At 41.5% G+C, this 23,792-nt stretch overlaps 1 protein-coding gene and 1 long non-coding RNA gene across 4 annotated transcripts in view; both read left to right on the forward strand.

Moving 5' to 3' along the window:
* Positions 1-10,159, forward strand: part of LOC309396685 — a 55,539-nt gene extending 45,380 nt beyond the window's left edge. Inside the window, exon 3 of the long non-coding RNA XR_014176148.1 lies at positions 8,664-10,159. This is a non-coding gene — a long non-coding RNA (uncharacterized lncRNA). The remainder of the gene's footprint in view (positions 1-8,663) is intronic.
* A 2,692-nt stretch (positions 10,160-12,851) lies between these two features.
* Positions 12,852-23,792, forward strand: part of LIN28A (lin-28 homolog A) — a 41,941-nt gene continuing 31,000 nt past the window's right edge. Inside the window, exons 1-2 of one of the 3 annotated variants that reach the window (XM_081962007.1) lie at positions 12,852-13,010; positions 14,712-14,902. In XM_081962007.1, the coding sequence (XP_081818133.1) occupies positions 12,995-13,010; positions 14,712-14,902 (207 nt within the window). In that variant the 5' untranslated portion in view covers positions 12,852-12,994. Of the gene's footprint in view, positions 13,011-13,350; positions 13,538-14,073; positions 14,147-14,711; positions 14,903-23,792 lie in introns of those variants that run through there. The other 2 variants (XM_081962006.1, XM_081962005.1) reach the window with 2 other exon arrangements.

The raw sequence follows: 23,792 nt of genomic DNA on the forward strand, positions 1-23,792 counted from the left end.
AAACCATAAACTATGATTTGGTTGCACATCATAAATGTTGGGTTCACACAATGGAGCCAAGGATGAATAAGCTACATTATTCCTCCTTAATATGATGTGTAAAGCATAATCAGTTATGAAGCAACCATCCCTAAAGCGCCTGTCAATAAATTAGACTTTCAGATACTTCTTTTTATGGTCAGTAGGGGGTGCAAAACAATTTTACTTTTGAAGAATCTTGCCCTTAAATGTTTGGAAAATCTTGTATTAAATCTGCAAGCATTTTGGGAGATTCAAAGGACCGAAATCAATTTTCAAAAAAGGAGGAGAAAAGTCTTGAGAGAGAGAGAGAGAGAGAGAGAGAGGAATGCAAATGTTTGTTTTTTTTAAATTGTAATGTTGCTGCCTTTCAACAGAGATTAGAAACGTTGTCTTCCAAGGTGCTTTGGTGAAGCAGCAGCTTATTCTCTGGAATTACCCTCCATTTTTCATCTAGTGTATGACACACATGAAGACCACTCACCAAAACAGGTAAAGGGGATAGACACATTGTAAGTGACCATAGGAATCTCATTTTCCTATTGCTTAGAATCTCTTGCTTTAAGTGAGAACAGTCAACTTTTTGAGGTCAGACACTCTAGCCTTCTAATTTGAGGGATTGTCGATGGGCAATTTGGAGCATGATAGCATTGCAATGACCTCACTGCAGTGGACAAGCTTGGCATATTTGTCCTGCTATTTTTTATTTTATTTTTTTTTAATATTTTTTTTCAGCCAGAAAGAATCTGGGCAGCTTGGAGCTACCAGATCTATCAAAAATACAGACAGCCACTAGATGTCGTCAAGACTTTTGAAGCTCAGATCTAGTAGCTGTAGAGTAGCCCAACTTGCTGGCCATGGGTGCACAATGTATGGCATTTCATGATTACGGTTGTATAGTATAACTCATTTACAATGGAATTGCTGAATTATAAGTCATTTTGTAGGTTTTTGCAATTGTAAAAACAGAATTGTAAACTAACCAAATGATCTGGAATCATATAATGTGCAAACGTCATGGGTGTTACACAAAAATGCAAAGATTCACTATCACTTATTTATTAAATCTATCCGCTGCCCAGCTTGCCCAAAATGACTCTAAGCAGCTTACAATGTAGTAAAAATAAGAGATCGAAAAACAATTGTGAACATAAAAAGAGATTGAAATTGTACAAGATTAAATGTTTTAAAAATATATTGTTAAATATAACAAGATGAAACCTAATAACCTTAGCATCTTACTCCTACTTAAGCATGTTCTGTACTAATAGCCTACTTCTTGTCTTCCTTTCCTCCCTTCCCTTACGAAGTCACAGTGGCAAATGAATTTTTTGCCTTGCGTTAAAATGTTACAATTTAAAGTGAAGTAATATTACACCCATAAAGGTATTGATTCTCTTCCTTCATCACATTAATGTTGTTGTTGTTAGTTGCGAAGTCATGTCCGACCCATCGCGACCCCATGGACAATGTTCCTCCAGGCCTTCCTGTCCTCTACCATCTTCTGGAGTCCATTTAAGCTCACGCCGACTGCTTCAGTGACTCCATCCAGCCACCTCATTCTGTATCATCCCATTTTTCTTTTGTTCTCAATCGTTCCCAGCATGAGGCTCTTCTCCAGAGAGCCCTTCCTTCTCATTAGGTGGCCAAATTATTTGAGTTTCATCTTCAGGATCTGGCCTTCTAAAGAGCAGTCAGGGTTGATCTCCTCTAGGACTGACTGGTTGGATCGCCTTGCAGTCCAAGGGACTCGCAGGAGTCTTCTCCAGCACCAGAGTTCAAAGGCCTCCATTCTTTGGTGCTCATCCTTTCTTATGGTCCAACTTTCACAGCCATACATTGCATCTGGGAAAACCAGAGCCTTGACTATACGCACTTTTGGTAGGGTGATATCTGGGAAACTGGGAAAACCATAGCCACAGGAAAACCATAGGAAACCATAGGAAAACTAGCATTAATGTAACAATTTTAAAATTGGAATTTTTGGCCATATCTTGTAGTAACCTAGGAAATGTTTCCCAGAGTCACTTGTTGAGATGGGCAGCTATAGAAATCAAATAAATAAAAATGAAATAAATAAACAGCTTTGTTGGATTACTTACATGGTGTCTTATACCTCTTCTGCCTAATCCATCAGACGTGCCTGTGGTAGCATCTTGTCAACACCTTTTCTCTCTCTGCTCAGTTCTTCTTTAATGAGACACTCAGCATAAATCCTTAGATTAGTCTGGTTGGAGTTGAGAGCCGGTACCAATCACTGAGTTTGCTTGGGAATTGAGTCACATAATCAGATCTCATTTTCTACTGTATGAGGGGCTAATTTCTACTCAGCGAAGTGTGTTGTGCAAAAGCAGCCAATGCGCTTTATGTATTGTACAAATCCAGGCAATTAACATTTACTCACAGAACTATGTTTGAGCACATCATGATTAAGGTGATGTGCAACTTCAGCCACAGATTGTTTTTATTCACCTTTTATACCTCTCAGAAACCATTCTGGCTGAAATGTGTGATATAAATGCTTTAAACCAAAAGTAAGCAGCATTCCTTGTAGGCAGTTTTACAGTACTTTTAATGCAATCGCTAAGCCTTTTGGGGAATTAATGCCCAGTTATTATCTATACTGTGGTGGAAAGAGACCCCTAACATCCTTTGGGGGTGTCCGTGTATGTGTTCCACCATAACTCTGGAAAACCTGGGCCGCTAAAATGAAAAGGATTGAATTATATCTATAGTGTCAAGTCACAGTACTTTTGACAGTGATAGTGTGAATTTTGGATTCAAGATCTGTTAAGATACAGCCTGTTGTGCCCTAAAATGGCTTCTACTGTACAACCCAGTGGAATTGCCACGGTAACGGCCTCGCAGTACTTCACAAGGGGTCTCCCTCTAATACATGATTGGGATACATACATATCCTGGCTACGCCGGTTTATAAGCTAGTTGTTTTTAAAAAAATAGCTCAGAACTTCCACTGCAGTAGTTTTCTTTGCTATGAGAAGGAAAAAGAGAAGATGTCAGGCTTTTAAGATTACGTAGTGTAGATGCTTTCTTATAGTCTGTTTCCTCACCTGGCCTACTGCGAAGGTGCAGGAGAATGAGGTTGAAAATAAGAGGTCTGGAATGTTTTAGGGCCACAGATTGTCCACTCCAAACTGACACAGGCAGATGCTATGAATACTCTCAAATGTGCTTTCTCTTCTTTCTAAACCAATAGGAAGTTGGGGAAAAAATCTAATGGGGGTTGAACTAGAAGATCTCCAAGGTCCCTTCCAACTCTGTTGTTCTATTATTTTAATGGTGTGAGAGACTGTCTATCATCAGGAGACTGCTCGGAAAACTGAACAGAGTGGAACCAAATTGACGAAAGTGGGAGAAACTGGGAGAGAAAAGATTTGGTGTGAAAATGCACAAGATCCAATTAGGGACTGTAATGAACAAGATACCATCCATTCCCCCAGTGCATCCCAGGGATTCAGAATGCTGCTGATGGTTTCAATCCAAGCTCCTCTCTCTGGTCACGTGACTCAGAGCCGTATCTCTGCAGCATGCTCTGTGCTTCCTAGTGTGCAAAACATACTGAGAGATTCAACACCAAGGAGAGAACAGAAACATACAAAAGCAACCCATATGAATCCACCTGGATTAGACCCTCACTAATCCACACACATGTACACACAGGCAGCATGTATACACACACCCTGATTAATCACTGTGTGGGCACACCCACAGATGCAACATGCACCTAGAACAAAATGCAGAATCCCCCTGCTGTTAAAGAAATTAGAAAAGGCGTCCAAAGCCCACACTCTGTGTGATTTCCCTAACTTGTTTCTATTAGAGTTCCACCAGTTTCTGCTGAAGTACTAATGCTGGTCTGTCTCTTCCTAGAGTAGCTGACGGGGTACAGTACATCTGTGAAAGAAAGAAAAAACATGTAATCCAATCTCAAGACCGAACCAAATTCTTGGGGAATGTGGTTAGTCTGTGCTGAAGATCATTTAATCCAGGGGTGTCCAAACTTGGCAACTTTAAGACTTGTGGACTTCAATTCCCAGAATTCCCCAGCCAGCTCTGCTGGCTGGGGAATTCTGGAAGTTGAAGTCCACAAGTCTTAAAGTTGCCAAGTTTGGACACCCCTGATCTAATCTCTCCCAAAACTTCAAACCCACTCAGAAAGACCTTGCATAGCTGGCTTGCAGGGAGCAGTGGGAAGAAGGTAGATCAGGTTTGGATCAATTAACTAGAAAAAGAGGATTGCTGAGAAAGGATCTTTAAAAGAAAACCAGGAGTGTTTTTTGTTTGAAAAGGCCTGGTGGTGTTTTTGGCATACATTTCTGGTTAAAATGTGTCCAGAAAAAACATTCTTGAGTCACAGCATAGCTGAGTTCATGCCATATGTATGTATGTATGTATGTATGTATGTATGTATGTATGTATGTATGCATGTATGCATGTATGCATGTATGCATGTGGTGGGTTTCAGGCGGTATGCCCCAGTATGGGCCTACCGGAGCCTGCCCGGAGGACTGGATACCGTTCCGTTCCAGTGCTCCGGAAGGTCCACCCGCCCGCCTGAGCTCCTTACTGGTCCTTTAAGTCTTCAGTGCTTCCGCACATGCGCATGGCACATACAGCACCTGCGCGATGCTCCGCTGAGCAGCAGGAGCATTGCGGAGACTCACGGAGGTGCTAAGATGCATGCACACACTGTGTGCACACTGTGCGCCTCCATGAGGACACCACAGGGCCCCGTTCCAATCGTACTGGTTGGAACAGGATCCAGAACCCACCACTGATACATACATACATACATACATACATACACACACACACACACACACAGACACACACATTTTATTGGCCAGCAACTGTAGACAATATACAGTTAAAAAGCACCACATGACTGGCCCAAAGACAAACTTTGGAATTTTTTTTTTAAAAAAACCTCAAGTAAGAGGCTCAACCTTCACCCTACAAAACTTATGCAAAACTATATCATGGCTTATTTGATTAAGGCATGTTGTGTGAGTTGTCTGAATGAAATGTGTAACCGCAGTTTACTGTCTGTTGCAAAGTTCCCTAGAATGCTTTATATTTTAATAGAAACCCAAATCTGGTTTTCCCCAATTCTAATCCACTGTTCTCACTGGTGGGCTGGACTAAGAAAGTTTCCAAAGTCTGATAGCTTCTGCTTTAGGTATCTAGTTGCAGAGCAGCATTTCAAAAATCAAAGTGGAGTTTTTCAGCTCTTAAAAATCGGTATCAGATCTTCCTGAAGTTGGAACTCAGGGTAAATTTCTTCTCTTTGTTCCCCTCCCCTCATTTATTCAACATGTTGGACAATGTAGAATGAGATTAGGTAATTTATGTTTTTAGGAGGTCAGCCATTGGCTGCATGTCACACTTTAAAAAGAATTGTTACAATCTGAGTTTAGTAGCTCTATTTGCACCAAATTCTAAGTATGGCCAGAGTTCTGTATGAAGAAATATTAGTGCTTATTTATGTATTAAATTTCTATGCATCCAGTGGTGGTATTTAGCCGGTTCGGACCAGTAGTGGCAACCTGCAAGTAGGCCAGCCCACCCCGTGCGGTTCTATGCCGTCCTATTTAGCCACATTTTCTAAGCTGTGCGCATGAGCAAAGTGCATGCGCGGAAGGCAAACACGCTCATGAAGCAAGCGTGAGCGCACACACACGTTCATAGTTTCTGTGTGTGGCGAACCGGTGGTAAAATTATGTGAAACCCACCTCCCATCTCACCATTAAGCAGCTAATAATCTTCACTTGGCTATGAATGCTGTATTGATCAGGAATATCTCTTATGGGTTTTAAAAAGCCTCTTCTTGCATTCAGTTTTGTGGGGATTTTCTGCAGTACAGGATCACCAGTAAGATTTTAAAAAGGGACTCATCTTGTATTATCAGTTAGAAGGCCACTTTGGTGACCTTGCAACCAGATTAAATCCTGCAGGCTTAATCTAGAAAAAGGGAAGTAAGATTTCTCTCCAACACTCTTCCACTTACCTACAATACGAGAGCAGGTTTAATTTGCATCTCTCCAGCATTTATCTATACATTTTCCAGTTATGCAGGAAAAGCTATACAGGAAAATCTAATAAATATCACATTGAATTAACTCTATTTTTTACCCAGACATTTTAAAAATGATTTTGCACAAGGAGGCATTTAGTTCCAGGGCCCAAATCCATGAAAGAAGTACAGAATTAGTTGGGAAAAGTGAGTGTCAGTTGCCTGCTAATGAGAGATGGAGAATTTCACCTCTAGGTTGCCAGTTCACACTGAGCCTAGGTCAGAAGTCACAAATGACCTGCTGGCCACTCCAAGTCCTGGAGTTTTGCCTGGGTTCTTGAGGAACAAGGCTACACATCACACATGAGAACTTTTCATTACAATTGTCATTAATTATCATACTTGTCAGTGATTACACCAGGAAAACCAGAGAGTGAATTTGCCCTTGCAAAATGACATTGATTTGGGAAAAGGATGATCAAGATCAGGCAGAATCTCTGTGTGAAAATGCACTGGAAGACCAGGGAGCAAAGTCTATATCTACCTAGGAAGATTGTCACGCAAGAAGGAGCCATTCATCAATTGTTTCATGCCCTCTACCAGAAATACCATGGCTTTGAAGAGCTGAAATGTAACACTTTGTGGCTAAAGATTCAGAAAACACCTATAGCTAGGTTTATAATCTTGTTAAGCCATGGTTTGCTTATAAACCACCGCAGCTGCGATCATCTGTTTCAAGAAGCCATTAGCCAACCAAAACACATAATGGTTTAGCACAATATGTGAACTCAACTTTTATTTAGCATTGCAATCTGTTGTGAGCCATTTTGAGGATTACTCCATTGAAAAATCAGCTGCAATTCTTCTAAACAAATAAATGTTTGACTATTACTTGATAGACCATCCACAAAAGGCTTGGGAAAGATATTCAGCGTCCATGCTGATGGATGGATGATGGATATAGCTACAAAGATCAGAATGGTGTAAGCAATATACTGTGACACTCTATGGAAGTGAATAATGGATTTTGAAGGCTAGGAAGAACATCATTTTGGAGCTTTGGTGTTGGAGAAGACTCCTGTGAATACAATGGACAGCCAAGAGAACAAACAAATGGATCATAGAATAAATCAACCCAGAATTCTTACTTGAGGCACAAATGACCAGCCTCAAATTATTCTACTGTACTTAGGACACATTATGCAAAGACATAGCTCTTTGAAGAAGCCTCTAATGCTTTTAAATGTGGAGGAGAAGAAAAGAGGATGACCAAGGTTGATTGGACCATTCACAATGATGCATTTTTGGTAGATTTGAAAGACCAAATTAGGGACAGATCATCATGAAGAAAATCAATGCATCTTCATGGTTGCTGAGAGTCAGTGCTGACGTGATGGCATATAATCAATTCAGAATAGAGCTGGGACCTTGGATGTCTTCTAATTCAGTCCCCTTCTCAAGCAGGAGACCCTTTACTATTTCAGACAAGTTGGCTGTCCAGTCTCCCAGAAGATGGGAACCACATCAGGTCTTTTCCAATCCTCAGGTAGTTCCCTGGTGCTCCAGGATTTTTGAAAGATATAATGGTTCTGAGATAACATCTGGTAGCACCTTCAGAAGTCTGGGGTGTAATTTGTCAGATCCCAGTGATTTATATTAGCCAAGATCAGACATTTTCTTGTTTATTTTAATTTTTATTTCTAGTCTATCTTTTACGGTTATGTTTTTGATAGATTGGACTATAGTTTCTTTTTGCATGAAGACTGATTTAAAGAATGACTTAAGCAGCTCTGATTTGTTTCTATTGCTTGTTACCTCCTTGCCATGTTCTCTCTTTAGTGGACTGTTTCCTTCACTTTTTACTTGTTATTTATGTTGAAAGACTTTTTTTTAAATTATCATTTACTTTTATTGGAAGTCTTTGTTCATTCTGGGCCTTTGTTTCCTGATTTCATCTTTGCAGATTCAGGCTATCTGCTGATATTCTGCTTAGTTATGTGCCAGTGGTGGGTTCCGGATCCCGGTTGCAACGGGGCCTGGCATCCTCCACATGAACATGCATAGCGCACGCACACAAATGCGCAGTGCACGCATGTGTCTTACCTTCCAGCGATGCCTCCGCAAGCCTCCGCAATACTCCAGCTGCTTGGTGGAGCGTTGTGCAGGTGCTTTACGTACCATGCGCATGCGCAGAAGCGCTGAAGGCTTTAAAGGACAGGTAAGGAGCGTGGGCGGGTGGGTAGGCCCTCCAGGCAGGCTCCAGTATGCCCGTACCAGGGCCTACCGCCTGCAACCCATCACTGTTATGTGCCCTCATTCCATTTTTGGGCCTTGTCCTTCTTGTCTTTCAGTTTATCAGAGAGATGTTTGTGAAACCATGCTGGTTTTATCTTGGATTTCTTGTTTTTCTTTTTCAGCGAAAAGAACATGTTCAGTTTATTTCAGAAAGCTGAAATTGTGCCTGAGATTATTCCTTTCCATTTTCCAGAGGTAAATAAGTTTACTAGTGTGAATGCAGGAATATTGAAAACAAAAGTCATGACTAAAGAAAAAAATGAGCCTTAACAGATTTTGTTGTGATTTCATTTTATTGTTCTAATTCCCCTCTCAGAACCCTGGACAGTGTGTAACCATGGTATATTTCAGCACCCTGGAGAGCACAAGAACATGAGCGAGCGGATCAGCACCTTGGACAGAGCATGAGATTTCAAGTGACTCCATCTATTTTTTTCCACCATCCTTACTCAAAATGTAACACTGTTCGTTTTCTCACATACACACTCACACAAGCCAAGCTACAGAAAATATATAGAAAATGTAGAAACTGTGGCTCTCTCTACATTGTTCATGACCGCATTTAATGAAATGGGATTTTTGAGTAGTGCATTACATTATCAATCCCATTTAACACTGATTTTCTTAACTGCCAGCACTTGTATTCTATGAATTGCTTTTCAAAGATAATGTCTTTCCCTTTAAATTCCCACAGCATCGTCTCTATTTTCAGAGTGAACCCCAGTAAGAAAAAGTGAAGATTAAATAAACCCAAGCAAATCAGAATAAAATTGTGAATGCAGAAACTTCCACATTGGGCAATGGCCCTCTTGGGCCCTTTTTTAACTTTAACCATTAGTTATTGGTAGAGATGAGTAGCTTAGTCCAGCTGTTATCAAGCTCACCAGCACCTCTACTAACCAGCACTTCTAGAGTCTATATGATGATTATTGAAACTGATAATAATTTGTGGATTATATTCAGAACAGAAGTAGGATGGTGCTAGGGGCCAAGACATTTTAAATATAATCTTCCTTATGTGCAATGCTAATAGAAAAACCCCCCCAAATTTTCTTTAATAATGTCACTAGGCAGGCCAATTCCATGTACATCCTTTGCGATTGAAGTTCCACTGAGTTCAGTTAACATTTAGTGTATAGCATTGATGCCTACACAGACATTTAAACAGCTACAAGAAAATCTCACATTAGGTTCTTTGTTAATAAGATAGCAAATTGAGTAAGCAGTTATAATAAAAGTCCATAGGTTTCTCTGCCCATAAAATATTATGTGAGAAGGAAGTCTCTCACAGGCTTCATTAAATGCAGAGGCTGTGTTAATGTGTGTTTTCATGTGATCAAATTCCTTCCAACCCATCTTGCAGATTTCCACAATTCTAACTGCAAAGTATGTGGGTCCTTTTTTAAAAAAAAGTCCTTTCCAATTATTTAATGTATGCAAGCTATTCATATCAAGTTTCGGATAACATTAAATTCAGAAAAAAAATCTAAATGGAAATGTGTGTTGTGTGAGCAAGAGAGAGCAAAGGAAGGTTTTTAGTTAATGAATAAAAATGAAGTGAGAGCAGCATATATTTTAGCCGACTTCCAAACTTCCAGTTGTTTGATAAAGCCTTTTGCAGAAATCAGCTCTAAAAATTATGCCCTCATGTCATTTTCAGAAACATAGTGAAAGCGAGACGAAAGAGTGTTATCTGAAATAGATGCAACTGTACTATTTTGCTGAATGACACACATGCATGAAAACTTTACCCACATACACACCCCTTAATCAATTTGCTTTTCCAAAAGTTCTGTCCTTTTGAGCACCATGATGTATATAAACTGCATATTTGTACTGGATTTGGAAACCATCTGTGATTGGAATAGATGTTGAGTATTCTTTCTCTCAGTGCCTCTTCCTCAACTATCTTATGCAAATAGCTAAATTTTGGACACCTGTACTAATATTGTAACAGTTTTATATTATTTTGTAGTCAGTACATCCAAGTCAATGGTCCTTCATTTCTTTGGCAAACACCAATCTCTTTGCATGATGCTTTGTGTGCCCACTTAAACACCCCCTCCCCAGGCTTGTTTTAAGTATCCAACATGCAAAGGGATTTATGCATATTGATAAATTATTTTTGCCTCCAGTTCCACTACCAGTATTTGAGTAAAATTTAAAGAGAAGAGAATGGAGAGTGAATGGGCAAGTTTCTCAAGATGAAGCTGCTGTCCCTTTAAAGACTTCAGCCTTGCTTCAGGGAAATAGCTGGCTGTTATTGTCCAGTTTGAACTGAGCACCGGAAATGGAGAGGCTATTTGCCCTCCCGAGTTCGTACTGGTCACTCCGGCCATTGTCCTCGGCCAGCCGTGAAATCTCCCCCAAACCCCCCCCCAAAGGAGGGGGAGGGGTTGAGGGGAGGGAGGAGAACTGGGAAGCTCCCCTTCCTTCTCCTTCTGCCCCCAGACCACAAGATCCCTCACAAAGTCAGGCCTGACCTCTCCCCGCCCCATCTGCAACCCCTCCGCTGGCAGAGTCAAGATTAGGGGGGGGGGGGCAGGCGGGGAAGATGATGAGGAAGAAGGAACTTTAGACCTTTGGCTCTTTTCCCCTCCAGGATCATCAAATGGGCCATTTCCGCTCAAAATATGTAACTCCAAATGTACATGGTTTGGAAGGGGGCAGGAGAGTGCAAGTAGCTCCAGTTCTGGTGGGCTAAAGACAGAATCCCCTTCCTCAATTTTGGGGTGGTGGTAGCAAGAAACCAAATCGTTTTAGATAAGAGCTATGCTAGGGGAGAGACGTGAATTCCCCCCCCTTCCCCAAGAACGTGTCCGCACGTCCCTCGGCACGCGTTTTCGGGGGGGATTTTCCCCTTCCCTCCCCTCCCTCCCTTTCATCGACCATCGCCTTTTGGTGCTCCGATCGCCTCTCATTTTAGCCGATTGTCTTTTAAGCAGCCACCGGGCCCCGCCCACTCCAAGCCATCAATCCTGGAGCTGCGGCGAGATAATATAGACATCAGGATCCATCCACCAGCGCCCCTGCCTGCAAAGGAGTCTCAACCCAGGAGTCTGCTCCAATCGCTTGGGCCACCTCTTTCCTCCCGCCCCAGGATTTGATTAAAACCGGATTGTGCCCTGCAAAGCCAAGATCTGTAATGAACGTAAACAAACTTGGTTAGCCCCCGCCAAGGACTTTATTGAGGGAGGGAGAGCAAACACTGTGTCTTCTTTCGATAACTTTTCAAGCTAACTGACCGAAGTGAATACCAGCGAATATCCTTTTCGTATTATTTTATAATTTCGGTTGATTTTTTAAAAATAAATAAAGAGAGCCTCTTCCTTGTAAAACAGGAGTATTTGCGATTATACTGCTTCAGAGTGCATATTGCAATGTAATTAACGATTTCAAAGTTTTCACTTAAGACCTTAGACCTTTCATTAGCTCGATCTAAATTATTTAAAAACGTTCTCCCGAGGAGAGTAAAAGCTTAGGAAAAAATAATGAATTGGTTTCCCAATTACAGCCTTAAATCTCATAATATCCGACTTTCGCAGTTTCTCCTGTATAGATTTTGCAAAGTAGATTCATAGTAAAAATACGTCTTGCTTACACATTTACACCTCGTCTTTATAGCACAAAGTACAGAGAATTCATCTATTTTTTTAAATGAACGTTCCATTTGCAAAGAAAAAATTTAAAAAGGGAGATTATTTTTCCTAAATGACAAGTAGGACTTTCAAGTTTTCAACCACAGTCTGAATTTACTTGGCACTTATTAATGAGCCCTTTGAAATATCTATCAATCATATATTCACATATAAAATGCATTCTTACTCCCAAATTACTCTGCCTGTCTTCCCTAGTTTGAGGAATACACCGGGATAAATCAGGAATCATTCTAATGTACCTACTAAAGAAAATATAGGGAATTTTAAAAAAAAAATAAATCACCCGCGATCTTATTTCTCTCCCGAAATAATGGAGGATGACATAATAGGGAAATTGGAGGGGGACGGGGGGGGGGACGACACCAGCCTGCCATTCTTCCTTCCTTCCATTCCCGAAACCAACCAGAAGAGATTCCCAAAAAGAATGGCGGGCCCGGCAATCAAGACCACTCATCTAGGAAAAAGAGGCTTAACTTGCTAAAAGTAGAAAGGAAAGGAGAGGGAGGGGCCTCTCTTTTGAAACAGGTCGTTTAGGATCAAGCTGATTCGATCCTAACCCAACGGGCTAGGCAAGGCAATGGGCGCGTGTGTTCCTCTGGGTGTCAATCATTAGAAGCTCCCCGTCTCTTGGTAATAGCAGAAAGTAGTCCGGATAGGAAGAAGGCGCTTCCTTATCTCCCCCCCCGGCAGGTAAACCCGCCCCTCTCCTCCAATTCACCAAATCGGGGAGGGGAAATACCCCCCCTTTGGAATGGCCAAAGTTGATGGGTGCCATCGTCACGTGGGAAAAGTGTGTGTGTTTGTGTGTGTGTGTGCGCGCGCGCGCGCCCACCCGCTACGCACGGCCAGCTTCTCTCTCCCTCCCCCCACGTGAACCCAAGCCCGACAGAACCCCGATCGTGACCGCCCGGGGGGCTCCAGGGACCTCCCATTCAACATTTCCCAAGGCAGCCAAGATGGATAACGTGTGAAAACGAAAGTTGAGGGGATGGGGGCGATGTTGGGTTAGTGTGCGGTTTCCCCCCCCTAAAGTTTTGACACTAACCAGGATTGCCCCCCCCTCTTCCTCGGCTCCAGCCTGCCGGACCAGGAGGCAGGAGGTTACATTTTTTGATCTCCAGAGAGAGAGAGAGAAGAGCGCAGGGATTGGGGGAGGAGGGGAAGAGGAGGCGTGAGGGGGGGGGGAGATCTGGTAAGGTTTGGCGTTGGGGGAATTCTATTGTCTCTGTCCAAAATTTGGGAAGCCATAGGAGGCCTCGGGCCCTCCCACCCGCTATTGTTGCCGCGAAGATGTAGCAAACCTTGGGCTGGCTTTTCCACCCCCCCGTCCCTCCTCTTTAGAATCTTCCCCCACCCCCTCCTGTCCTCCTCCCCCCTCCCCTCCCTCTATTTTTTGGGGGCTGGGGAACTGCGGTGACACCCTCTGGGAAGCAGGCTGGCGAGAGAGAGGAGGGGAAGCGGCTCCTGCGAAGAGTCCACCATTTCCATCAGGGGTGCAGAATGGGGTCTGTTTCTAACCAGCAGTTTGCAGGTTAAGTGAATTTTTTCCTATCCAATTCCCCCCCTTTGTAAAATGTAGGCCTTTCTCCCTCGTTTCTCTTTCGTCGTCTTTCACTTTTCCTTCACCTCCGTCCATCCTATTTTGGATAACAAAAATAACCATAATAATTCTGGCCTCACCAGAGATTATTTCTGGTTTCTTCTAATATTGAACCTGCCCCTTTCGCGTTTAAAAGGCTTAAGACTTAGCCTTAAAAGGCTATCTCGGTTTTCTTACTTTTATGGTTTATTTGTGTGACTTTTTTGGGGGGAGAGAGGCGGGCGGTATACCCTCTTTCCTTGGCTTGCCATGTGCTTTTTCTTTTTAGGAAAGGAAGGGGATAAAAGAGCTTGAAAACTTTTTTGGCCGTATTTGGCAGCTTGGAGATTTTTTTTTTTAAAGAGAGGGATTGGTTTTTTTTTCTTTTTTAAAAAGACGCACGTAGAGATTTCCAAATGGTTTCGGGAGAACAAGGTTGCCCTTTCTGGCTTGTATTGTTTTCCCCTTCAGTCTACATTTTGCATTCGACTTCCTTCTTCAACATGCCTTTCCAAACTTTTCGGAGAATTTCCAAATGCACCAGGACAGGAGCATTATGGGGTTTCCTTCCTTCCTTCCATCCCCTAAAAATATCTACCGGCTTCGCTCTTCCCCCACTTCCTCTCTTTTCTAATGTTGCAAAGTTCGGAATGAAAATGCAACAAATACATTTTGGATAGATTTAATATGTTGCCACCTTATGGAATTTGGACCAGCGAAGGGAGTTGCTGATATTTCTATTCCCCCCCTCCTCTCCATTCCCGGGATTGTATCTTGTTTAGGGATTCCCCCCCCCCCGGGTCTACCACGCAGAGACGGTGGGCTTTCCCCCTGCGCCCTATCCTCAAAAAAAAAAAAAAAAAAACCCCAAGGGAGGATCCGAGGATGCCTCGCCTGGGCTGGGAATTCCAAGCTCCTCTCCGGGGGCAATCGCGGCATGGCGGGGCCGAAGGTGTTTTTTGGGCTGACCGAAAGACCAGCCGGTTTCTCTCCCCCTCTCACCCACCCCGAGGGCGTCTCGTGGCTGGGCGCCCCTACCTCGCCCGCCGGCCGATAGGAAAGCCAGCCAGGGGGAGCAGCCTTCCCGGGACTCGCCTCGACTGATGAACCGCGTGTATGCTTCTAGGTGGCTGCGCCAAGGCGGCCGAGGAAGAGCCCAGCGGGGATTCGCCCAGGCCGGACGAGGACAACCAACCGCTCTTGCATGGCGCCGGGATCTGTAAATGGTTCAACGTGAGGATGGGCTTCGGCTTCCTCTCCATGACCACCAAGGAAGGCGTCGCCCTCGAGTCTCCCGTGGACGTTTTCGTGCACCAGGTAAGCGGAGGGGGGTGATCCATCCGGGAGGGGCGGAAGGAGCGGATCGGGAAGGTGGTGGAGGGGAGCGCGCTTCCTCCACAGGAGCTCCGGGTGACCGCTTGGGGCCTAAAGAAACCCGGCCAGCGTGGGCCTTACGGGGCCGGGCGCAGCCTGGAGAAGAGTTGGGCGTCTTAGGCGCAAAGTTTGGGAATTGCGCCTTGGGGCGGATCGGCCAGAGAGCGTAAAAACAGCGCAAGGGCGGCCGAGAGAGGCTTTTTGCACGAGCTCTGCCGCTTCGCACCTTCTGCTGATTATAGGAAGGAAGGGCTCTTGCTTTCTCCTTGGCCAAAAAAAGCCTCGCTTGGTGCCTGCGCGGATTTCGGGCTTCCAGGTGCATGCGTGGACCTTTTCCCCCCAACTCTGCCCGGGCTTCTTTCCTCTCTGGAAGGCAGTTAAGGACCAGTTCCTGGGCTCTCTCCTTTGCTTTCCCGTCATGGTTTAGGGTTTAAGGCTTAGGTTGCTGTAAAGCGATAGCGGCTTAATTTCATTTTTTTTTAAATTTACCCTCTTCACCCCACCCCAAATGGCCCACTTGGGATTTTGCCTTTACAAAATGGGAAGGGGCCGGAAGAGCCGCGGCGTGGTCACTAATCACGATTGCAGGGATGGGGAAGGGAAGAAGCAGTTGCAAAAAAATTCCCCACAGGGAACTACAGAGTGTAAAATCTTCCTTTGGCAAACGAAGAGGAAAAAAAAACATAGGAAGAAAAGGCTTTGTTCTCCTTGATTTCCCCGAGTTAGAAAGACACAAGGAAGAAGGTTCCATGTGGCAACACAGAAGGAAGATGTCATAACTAAATACACAATAATCAAATATCTTAGCTTGTTAACTTGCTAGCATGCTGTTTGCTTTAGCATGGCAATTCAAACTGCATTAGGTTGGCTTGTACCACGTCCTGTGTCGCAAATCATGGTTTAAAAAAACAAATGCTGTGTTCACACAATCTACTAAGATAAAAGCAAACAAACTGGGTTTATGTAGCGTTGCCTTATGCGCTCTCCAAAACAGAATTGGTGAAGCTGCCAGCATCCTGCCTAAAGTAACTAAGCATGGGACCTATAAGTGGGTAGAGGACTACTGGTCCTCCAAATGTTGCTGGACTGAGCCTCCCAGGAGTCCCAGCCAGCATGATGGGGGAATGCTGGGAATTGTAGTTCAGCATCTGGAAGGCCATCCTTTCCTCCCTTGTGAAAGGACAAAGCATGAAAGCTTTTGTGCAGTGTTATAATAATACATTTTAGTAAGAAAGGCCTTGCTGGTACCATATTTCTTGGCTTGCAATCATCCAGTAGGCATAACAGTTCCCATACCACTGATGTCAGGATGATCAGTCTCTGATTAATAAGAGGTGGTTGATATGCTTCCAGATGTTGCTTGAAGCCATTGCAGTGTAGTCTATTTCACTATTTGGGAGCAATTGCTTTCCAGATGTGTGTGTGTGCACCCTGTACATATCTAAGATTCAGGTGGCTTTGTAATTTTGACATCAAGTACCGAGAATCTTGGGACAAGACATTAGTACATTTTTGTGGGTTAAAGCTTAATCAACATTATCAGGCAGAATACTCTCTGGTACTGTGTTACCATCTTCTAAATTTTGAGAATTCAGAGAACAGCTGCCCTAAGGGATTAATTAAAACCATAGTTAACCAAAACTAAGATGGTCTTTAATTAGAACCTGCAAGGCTGTTATATTATTAATATAATTTTATTAAGGACTTCCAGAGAAAACCGTGACCCAAAATGGGTGTCATATGGATTGTACAAAGGAAATTGAGTGTCAATAGGTACAGGATTTTTTTGTTTTACAACAGAAGTGTAACAAAATTGCGGATTTAAAGCCAGAAGTTGCCATGAGGAGAATTTCACAGATGATTTTTAAGGATAAAGGAATTTCATGGAAGACAGGCATAGCTGATTAGGATCCATTTCAAGTTTCAAGCACCTTCCCTGCTTAGGTTTTTGGTTTCACCAAGATGATTTTAAGGTATCAGAACTTCCTGTTCAAAGATAGTCTTCTAGATCCTTGTAGAAATGTCACACAATATACTATGCCCATGAGTGTCAGAGGAGTTGGGCAATGGAGAGGAAATAGGTAAATGTTATTAAATGAGTGAAATAAATATTTATGTCCCATAGGTGAGGAAAGAGAAATTTACATTAACAAAATTCCTTCATGTGGAATTTGAAACACAAGGTACTTTTGTTTTCTTTACCCAAAGTTCATATCGGCTGACAATAAAATGGCTGCATTTTATTATTTCACCCCTAAAGGGAGAGGACATTGTTTCCTTGCTCCAGCTGCAGCCCAAATCTTTATAGTATGGTACTTAATAGAGCCTTCCCAGATGATGCTAGCTTTGAATACAGTGGGTCTCCATATTTCTGTACTGTAAGCCTATCCTCTTTTTTCCACATTTTAACAGTGACTTAACTGGTTTTTTTAAAAGTCTCAAAATCAATAGGAATCTCACATTCCTATTTTCTCATTCCCGTTTTTCAAACCCCCACTCCCCATTCAGTCTAATGAATAATCCTAGTGAACTCAAAAGCTTGCTTATTATTTTGGCTGATTTCTGTTAAGAGCTATCAGACAGCTGTGGGTTTTACTTTTTCTCTAACTGTACCACATGTCTTCCTCTGCTTCTTGAAGGTAAATAATTAATCTGAAAAGTAGCACCTTTTGAATTAATTTCCTTGCAAGGACGGGATAGCCACATTCCTCATTAGGCAGTTTTCTTCACTTTAATCATGTTTGTTCTTACCAGATCAGATAAAATACTGCCCCGGTTTCTGGCTGGTACTTATTTTCTTTGGGGCCCTGCCATTCTTGATGGTATTATGCTATCATCCACGTGAAACTCTTGTTGTTTACATAGGAAAGATAAGCAAAAAGAAGTTCTGATTGTAGATGACCTTGTTTATACAGGTTAAGAAACTGTGGTACAACACCAGTTCTGTAATGGTGGATTTGAATTTAGTGGTACAAGGTCCAAAATGTATAATAAATGTGTATGCATGCTCCTTCTGATTCAGATGGTGACCCGAATGTTAAGATTTGACCCTGAGTAACCTTTTTGAAACAAAACAGTTGTTCAGAAGAAAGCCAAATTTAAGACAAGAAAATGATTACACTGTAACAGCTAATTGGAAGAAGCTTCAAGATTATCTTTGCTTGGAAACACCTTGCCTGGTCCTAATTTACTTGAGCAGTACTGAAGTGTGTATAATGCAAGATTATTCAGAAGAGGTATAGATGTTGACTTAGAAGCAAACCACTGTCCTCAATAGATTGGAATCCATAGCAATGCTGTAATCTTACACATATTTTCCTTGCTAAGTTGAAAGCACTTTGCTTTGAGGAATGCATACAGGAGTGCATTTGCAGTGGTGCTAGTTCATATGGTTAAATGCAGACTGTCCTTTTTGGGGGGGCACAGAAATGATAAGTTTTGGGTTTGATAAGGCTCTGGGGTTTTGAATGCAAGCTTGTGTGTATAAAGTATTTCATGATTCACATTTGCTGGCTTTTTTCATATGAGTTGTATTTTATAATGTCGATTCATTATGTAACAAGAGAAGGAGATGGAAACTCCAAACCACTTATTTTCAATTCTTAGATTAAGTTGGTTGACTCATGTAGAATTCATACATATGAACACACAGACACATATTAACACCCACAGCTGCTTTGGATAATTCTTTGGAATTTTCATGAAGTTTCATTCACATCCAGGCACAGGATAAATCTACAAAATGAATGGATGCAACTCCTGATTTCTGTATTTTATTGACCCTCACTCCTTCTCTGGGAATGATTTCCCCAGGTAAAGGCCTAGATGAGTTGATGGAAAAGCCTGAAGGAAATAAACCTGGAATGCTGATTCCCCTGTTTTCTTTGGAGAGAGATGCATGGAGGGACATTGGCTTTGTTTTAATCACCTTGTTTGTTGCGTGGAATGTGGCTGAAATTTAGAATTTTGGGAGATCTTTGAAATCCATCCCCATCACTTGGAAGGCAAAACAAAACATTTTGGATTGATTTTGCATCTGATTTCAAGCACTAATAATAGTCTGGTACAAAAAAACCCTGAAGGATTCTGGATATTTTTGTAATGATTTTGCTATATCCCCTCCCCCCATGATAGAAAAATGAATACAACTGTTTGAAATGTGAGTGTTTGGGGCACAGGAGGGTAAGGAAACCTTAAAATCAAGCTACTATTTCCTTTTTAAGATTGACTTTAATTTGCAAAACTCCAAATTGAATGTTTTTTTAAACTTTTTCATTTCCCTATTTTGTTGTTGTAAGAATTGCCTGGAAGAATTCTGGAGATCTTAAAAGCATAATATCCTATTGTACCTTTTTTGTTGGCCCTAATAAAGGAATGGCCCAGCTGTAGATTCTGATTTTTCTTAAATCAACCCTCTTCCTTGTTTCTGTATTCTTTAATATCCAGATATTGCTTTTGTAGCCACAGTTTCTGGACACCGTGTTCTATTGTGCTCTCAAAATCTTGGGGAGTTTCTTAGGACTGTGCTACGTATTCTTTTATTTAAGTGCCTAGTATTTTACATTTCACAAATTTGTGGCATAATGATTATAAGGACAGGTAGAACTCAGGTGATACATCTGATGAATGCTGATTAGAGGAGTTCAGATGAAGAGTCACAATCTTTGGTCCCAGGGCCACAAAAGGTCTTTAAAAAGCTTTGAATGTTTCTCCCCCAAAACGGACTACCAAATTTTAGTGTGACAGAAGGGAAAATCATGAACTATGTGTGCGTGGGTACTATTTAACATCTGACCTGCTTACTTTTAGGAAGGCTGCCTTTAGCATATTATTGTACATATCATTATTAAAATGACTCATAGCATTTGCCAAAAATCAACTGTGACTATTGGCCAAGAGAAGTTGCATCCCTTGAGGTATGAAAAAAAATCTAAAGTTTTTTTTTGCGTTTGGTGGCAGGTGCTGTGGGATAGGCAGTTAAAAACAAAGGGAATTGCTTTATTTCCCCCTCAAGTTGACAAAATTACACATCTCTACTTTAGGTGATAGGAAGTACCCAAATGGCTGAAGGATGTTGTGTTTAAGGTTTCCTGGAAAATTGCAGCCGATCTAAACAATGTTGAACAAAGTATTTCACTATAAAGTGCCATTTGAATGTCACATTCATAACCCATACTTCTAGGATGATATATTTTCAATAATCCTGTAAGGAAATATAAGAGGTTATCATATCTCCATCATCACCAAGTGAGCTTCATAGTTGATCATGGATATTCTCAGCTTTAGAACAATAGAGCAAAGTATTCCTAATACCAGTTTGTTTTGAAGCAACTTAGGGCACTAGGGAAGATGAAAATTATAGCAAAGCCTCATCCCAAAATCACCAGACTCTTTTTTTTTTGACCTGGTCCAACAAATAAAGTATCTCTTTACAGAGATTTCCAGATCCCTTGGCATTAATTCTATATCAAGATGCAGGAAAAAGCATCTGAAAAAGGAGGTAGAAATGGCTGATGTTGGAGAGGATGAAATTGTCTTTGTTTTTGATGGGGAAATCCATAAAGTCCTGAGAATAAGCGTTCTGTAGCTTGTTGGACTAGAAATTAATCTCGGGCAATCCACACTGGTGATTGATAGTATTGTCATTACTCTGTTGATACATCGCTAACATGGGCAGGCTTCAGAAGGAAATGGTTGGAAACTGTTATGAATTGTAATTGTGGATATCCTGTACTGGTAGAAGAAAATATATAATTGATCAAAAGTGATTCCTTTTTCCTTAGCCAACACAAGGAAATAATACAACTTCAGCAATATTGGTTCTTGCTCTGTTTTCAGTTTGTGCTTTGGTTGAAAGCAAATGACCAAAAGCTGTTTCTTCTGAGTTTTTTTTTAAATATTACTATCTTGAATCTGGTCTTTGAGTGGTGGCAGCTTGGTTGACATATATCAGTTTTCTCAAGTGCTATTCAACAATTGGAAATATAGAACTTTAGAGGGCATGTCCTGCTAATCTTCCTCCAATTTCATTAGGCTGATGGGGGGAAAATGAGGCCGAGGTGCAATTAATAGTTTTGATTATAATACTTAAACCTAATTTTCATTAAAACTAATACTCAAGCCAGGAGAAAATAAAACCTATAAAATCATGTTTATTTGGTTTTATTAAAATTCATTAAAAGCTAATACACACGAAATCACAAAAAGTTAAAGCTGTAACATCATTCATGACAACACGAGCAGAACAAATCTAAAATATGACATAGTGTAAGCTTTCTCAACCAGGACAAGCAGGTAGGTCTAAAATTCTGAAAGCTCAGCATCATTTTATGCAGATGTTTTCTGACAGAATGTTATAATTCGAACACCTATTTATGTGCATTATAACTTAAAATCATGGTATTCTACTGGATGGTATTAGTTCCCTAGTCATAGTGATCTGCAAAAAGGACTGTTAACTCAGAGACAAATTTATCAACTAGGCTGCAAAAATCCAAATGACCATTAGATGGCAGCAAAGGAGAGCATACTCTGTGCTGCCACCTATTGATCATCTGATTTTTTTTTGAGCCCAGATATGCAAGTCTACTCCATATAATTAATTAGCTTTGTTAAGGAACGGGGCAAGTAATGAATAGCAAAAAGGAACTTTATATCTCTTTTCAAATGATCAATAGGTAACTTAAGAGGTAACTTAAAGAGTGGAAGCAGAAGTTATTTCAGAAGTTACTGTAACTATGGCCTTTGATATTTGGCAGACTGAAGAATGGAACCCACTACGTTGGAGCATTTATGTCTCTTTGGGATCGAGAAATTCCAGCTCAAATAAATTCCTAAAGAGAATGATATTGAAGTGCTTTGACCTCTAAACTGTTGTGTCAAATGCATTTTAATATGTCGCTATTTTATTTTTGTTGTTTCCCAAATTGTTTGCTCATTGCATGGTGTGTAGGAAGACCAGAAATGGAAACTGGACATGAGTTCACAGTTCACCGCACAGGAAAAGAACATAAATCTGGCTTCTTTATCTATGCACTGTGTCCTAAAAAAAAAAAAAAAAAAAAAACCAACCCCACAGATGGGGGATTTCTTTAATTGCATGAGGGTCAGAGATAACCCTCTTCTGGTCATTTACATATGTGAATGATAACCCACAGGAAGTAACTGTGGAAGAAAGAAGGGAATTGGCCTCTTTAGATCTATTAAATCACTTTATTACAGGAACCAGCTTTGAATAGCCTGTCCCAGCAGGGGGTTAGTTTCCATCTCTCTCCCCCCCCTCCTTTCTCTGACCATCCACTCTCATTTGACTCATCTGATAACAAAGCAATCAAACATTTTGCCAAAATGGAGAACAGATTGACTTGTCTTCTGTTTCCTCACCTGGCTTTGCAATCGGAACAGATAACACCCAACGGTCATGTGTGTGACAGGCCCGCTTTTAGCTCATCATCAGAGCTTCCATTATGCTGTTGGCAGCCATTTTGCTTGGTTGTGGTTTGCATTCCGGCTAAATCTGGCTTACTTGGTGTTTGGTTAACAGTTGGTGAAGTATTGAGTTGTTTTAGAGTTTCTGTTTTGGGGGAAATATTTTTTGCTTGCATATTTTTTTGCTGGTCAGTGGATCCATGAGACTCAGGAGCAAAGAGATAACAGCCCCAGGCAATGATTTCCCCCTTCCCCCAGCAGCGCCTAATTCAAGCAATTAGCAATGTGTGTGTGGAATTTCTCTCTCCTCTCCTGTAAGTGGAAAGACCCTGTTATTGCACTGAAGAAATTGATCTGAGCGGCAGTGCCTGTTTGCTCTCCAACTTAGTAGATCTAATCAAGAACTTTTTCCCCCCCTGCTCATTCCTCTTGTGAATTGAGAAATGTACGAAAATAATTCAGGTTTCCCTTTTTCTTTTATTAGTTAACGTACAATATATTTACATTGGGAGCCACTCAACCACCAAAACTGGTAACACAGAGGAAACCCTCCTGCCTGTATGAATCAGCTTTTGCACATTCATTTTGACAGCACTAAACCAACCAGGTGGGACAAGTATAGTTCATTTCGCATATCCTGTCCAACTTTCACCTTTCAGTCAAGTAAGGACAGTTATCTCAAGTCAGCTTGTCTTGAGGTCTCCCTTCTTCCAACTGTAGCCAGACCTCAAAATTTGCAAGATTCAAGATTATTAGAATTACAAAACCGGGATGAACATTATGCAGGAACTTAATTCTGCTTTACTCAACATGTCAGGATAAGCCATTACGTAAGATTTTTGTTGGCTGAGTATGTGAATCTAATTATTGTTTGTTCAACATACCACAGTTAAATTATATATATGTATATGTATGTATATGTGTACACACACACACACACAAACATATGTATGTGTGTGTGTGTATATATGTGTGTGTGTGTGTGTGTGTGGGATTTGTGCTGATAAATAAATAAAGGGAGACTAGTATAGATCTATTTCAAGCTATTTAGCTCTCATCAGCTAGCCATACCCTTACTGGGAATCGAACCAGGGCATACCAGGGGTTGTAACACAAATACATGTATGTATGTATGTATGTATGTATTGTGTCACAACCCCTGGTATGCCCAAATATGGGAGGGAACACACTGCTTCCCTTTTCTGTCTTTCGGCTCACTCTAGGAGACTATCCAGGCAGAAAACTATATTTTTTATGTTGCTTTTGTTATATTTGTGTTGCATTTGTGCTGATAAATAAATAAAGGGAGACTTTTCTTGCGCTCAAGGAAGCTTATATGCCCTTTATATAATCCCCAGAACAACAATCATGTGAGGTAGGTTGGGCTGAATGTGAGTGATTGGCC

Source organism: Natrix helvetica (genome assembly GCF_964273705.1).
Source record: "Natrix helvetica genome assembly, chromosome: 9".
In the NCBI taxonomy this organism is placed as follows: Eukaryota; Metazoa; Chordata; class Lepidosauria; order Squamata; family Natricidae; genus Natrix; species Natrix helvetica.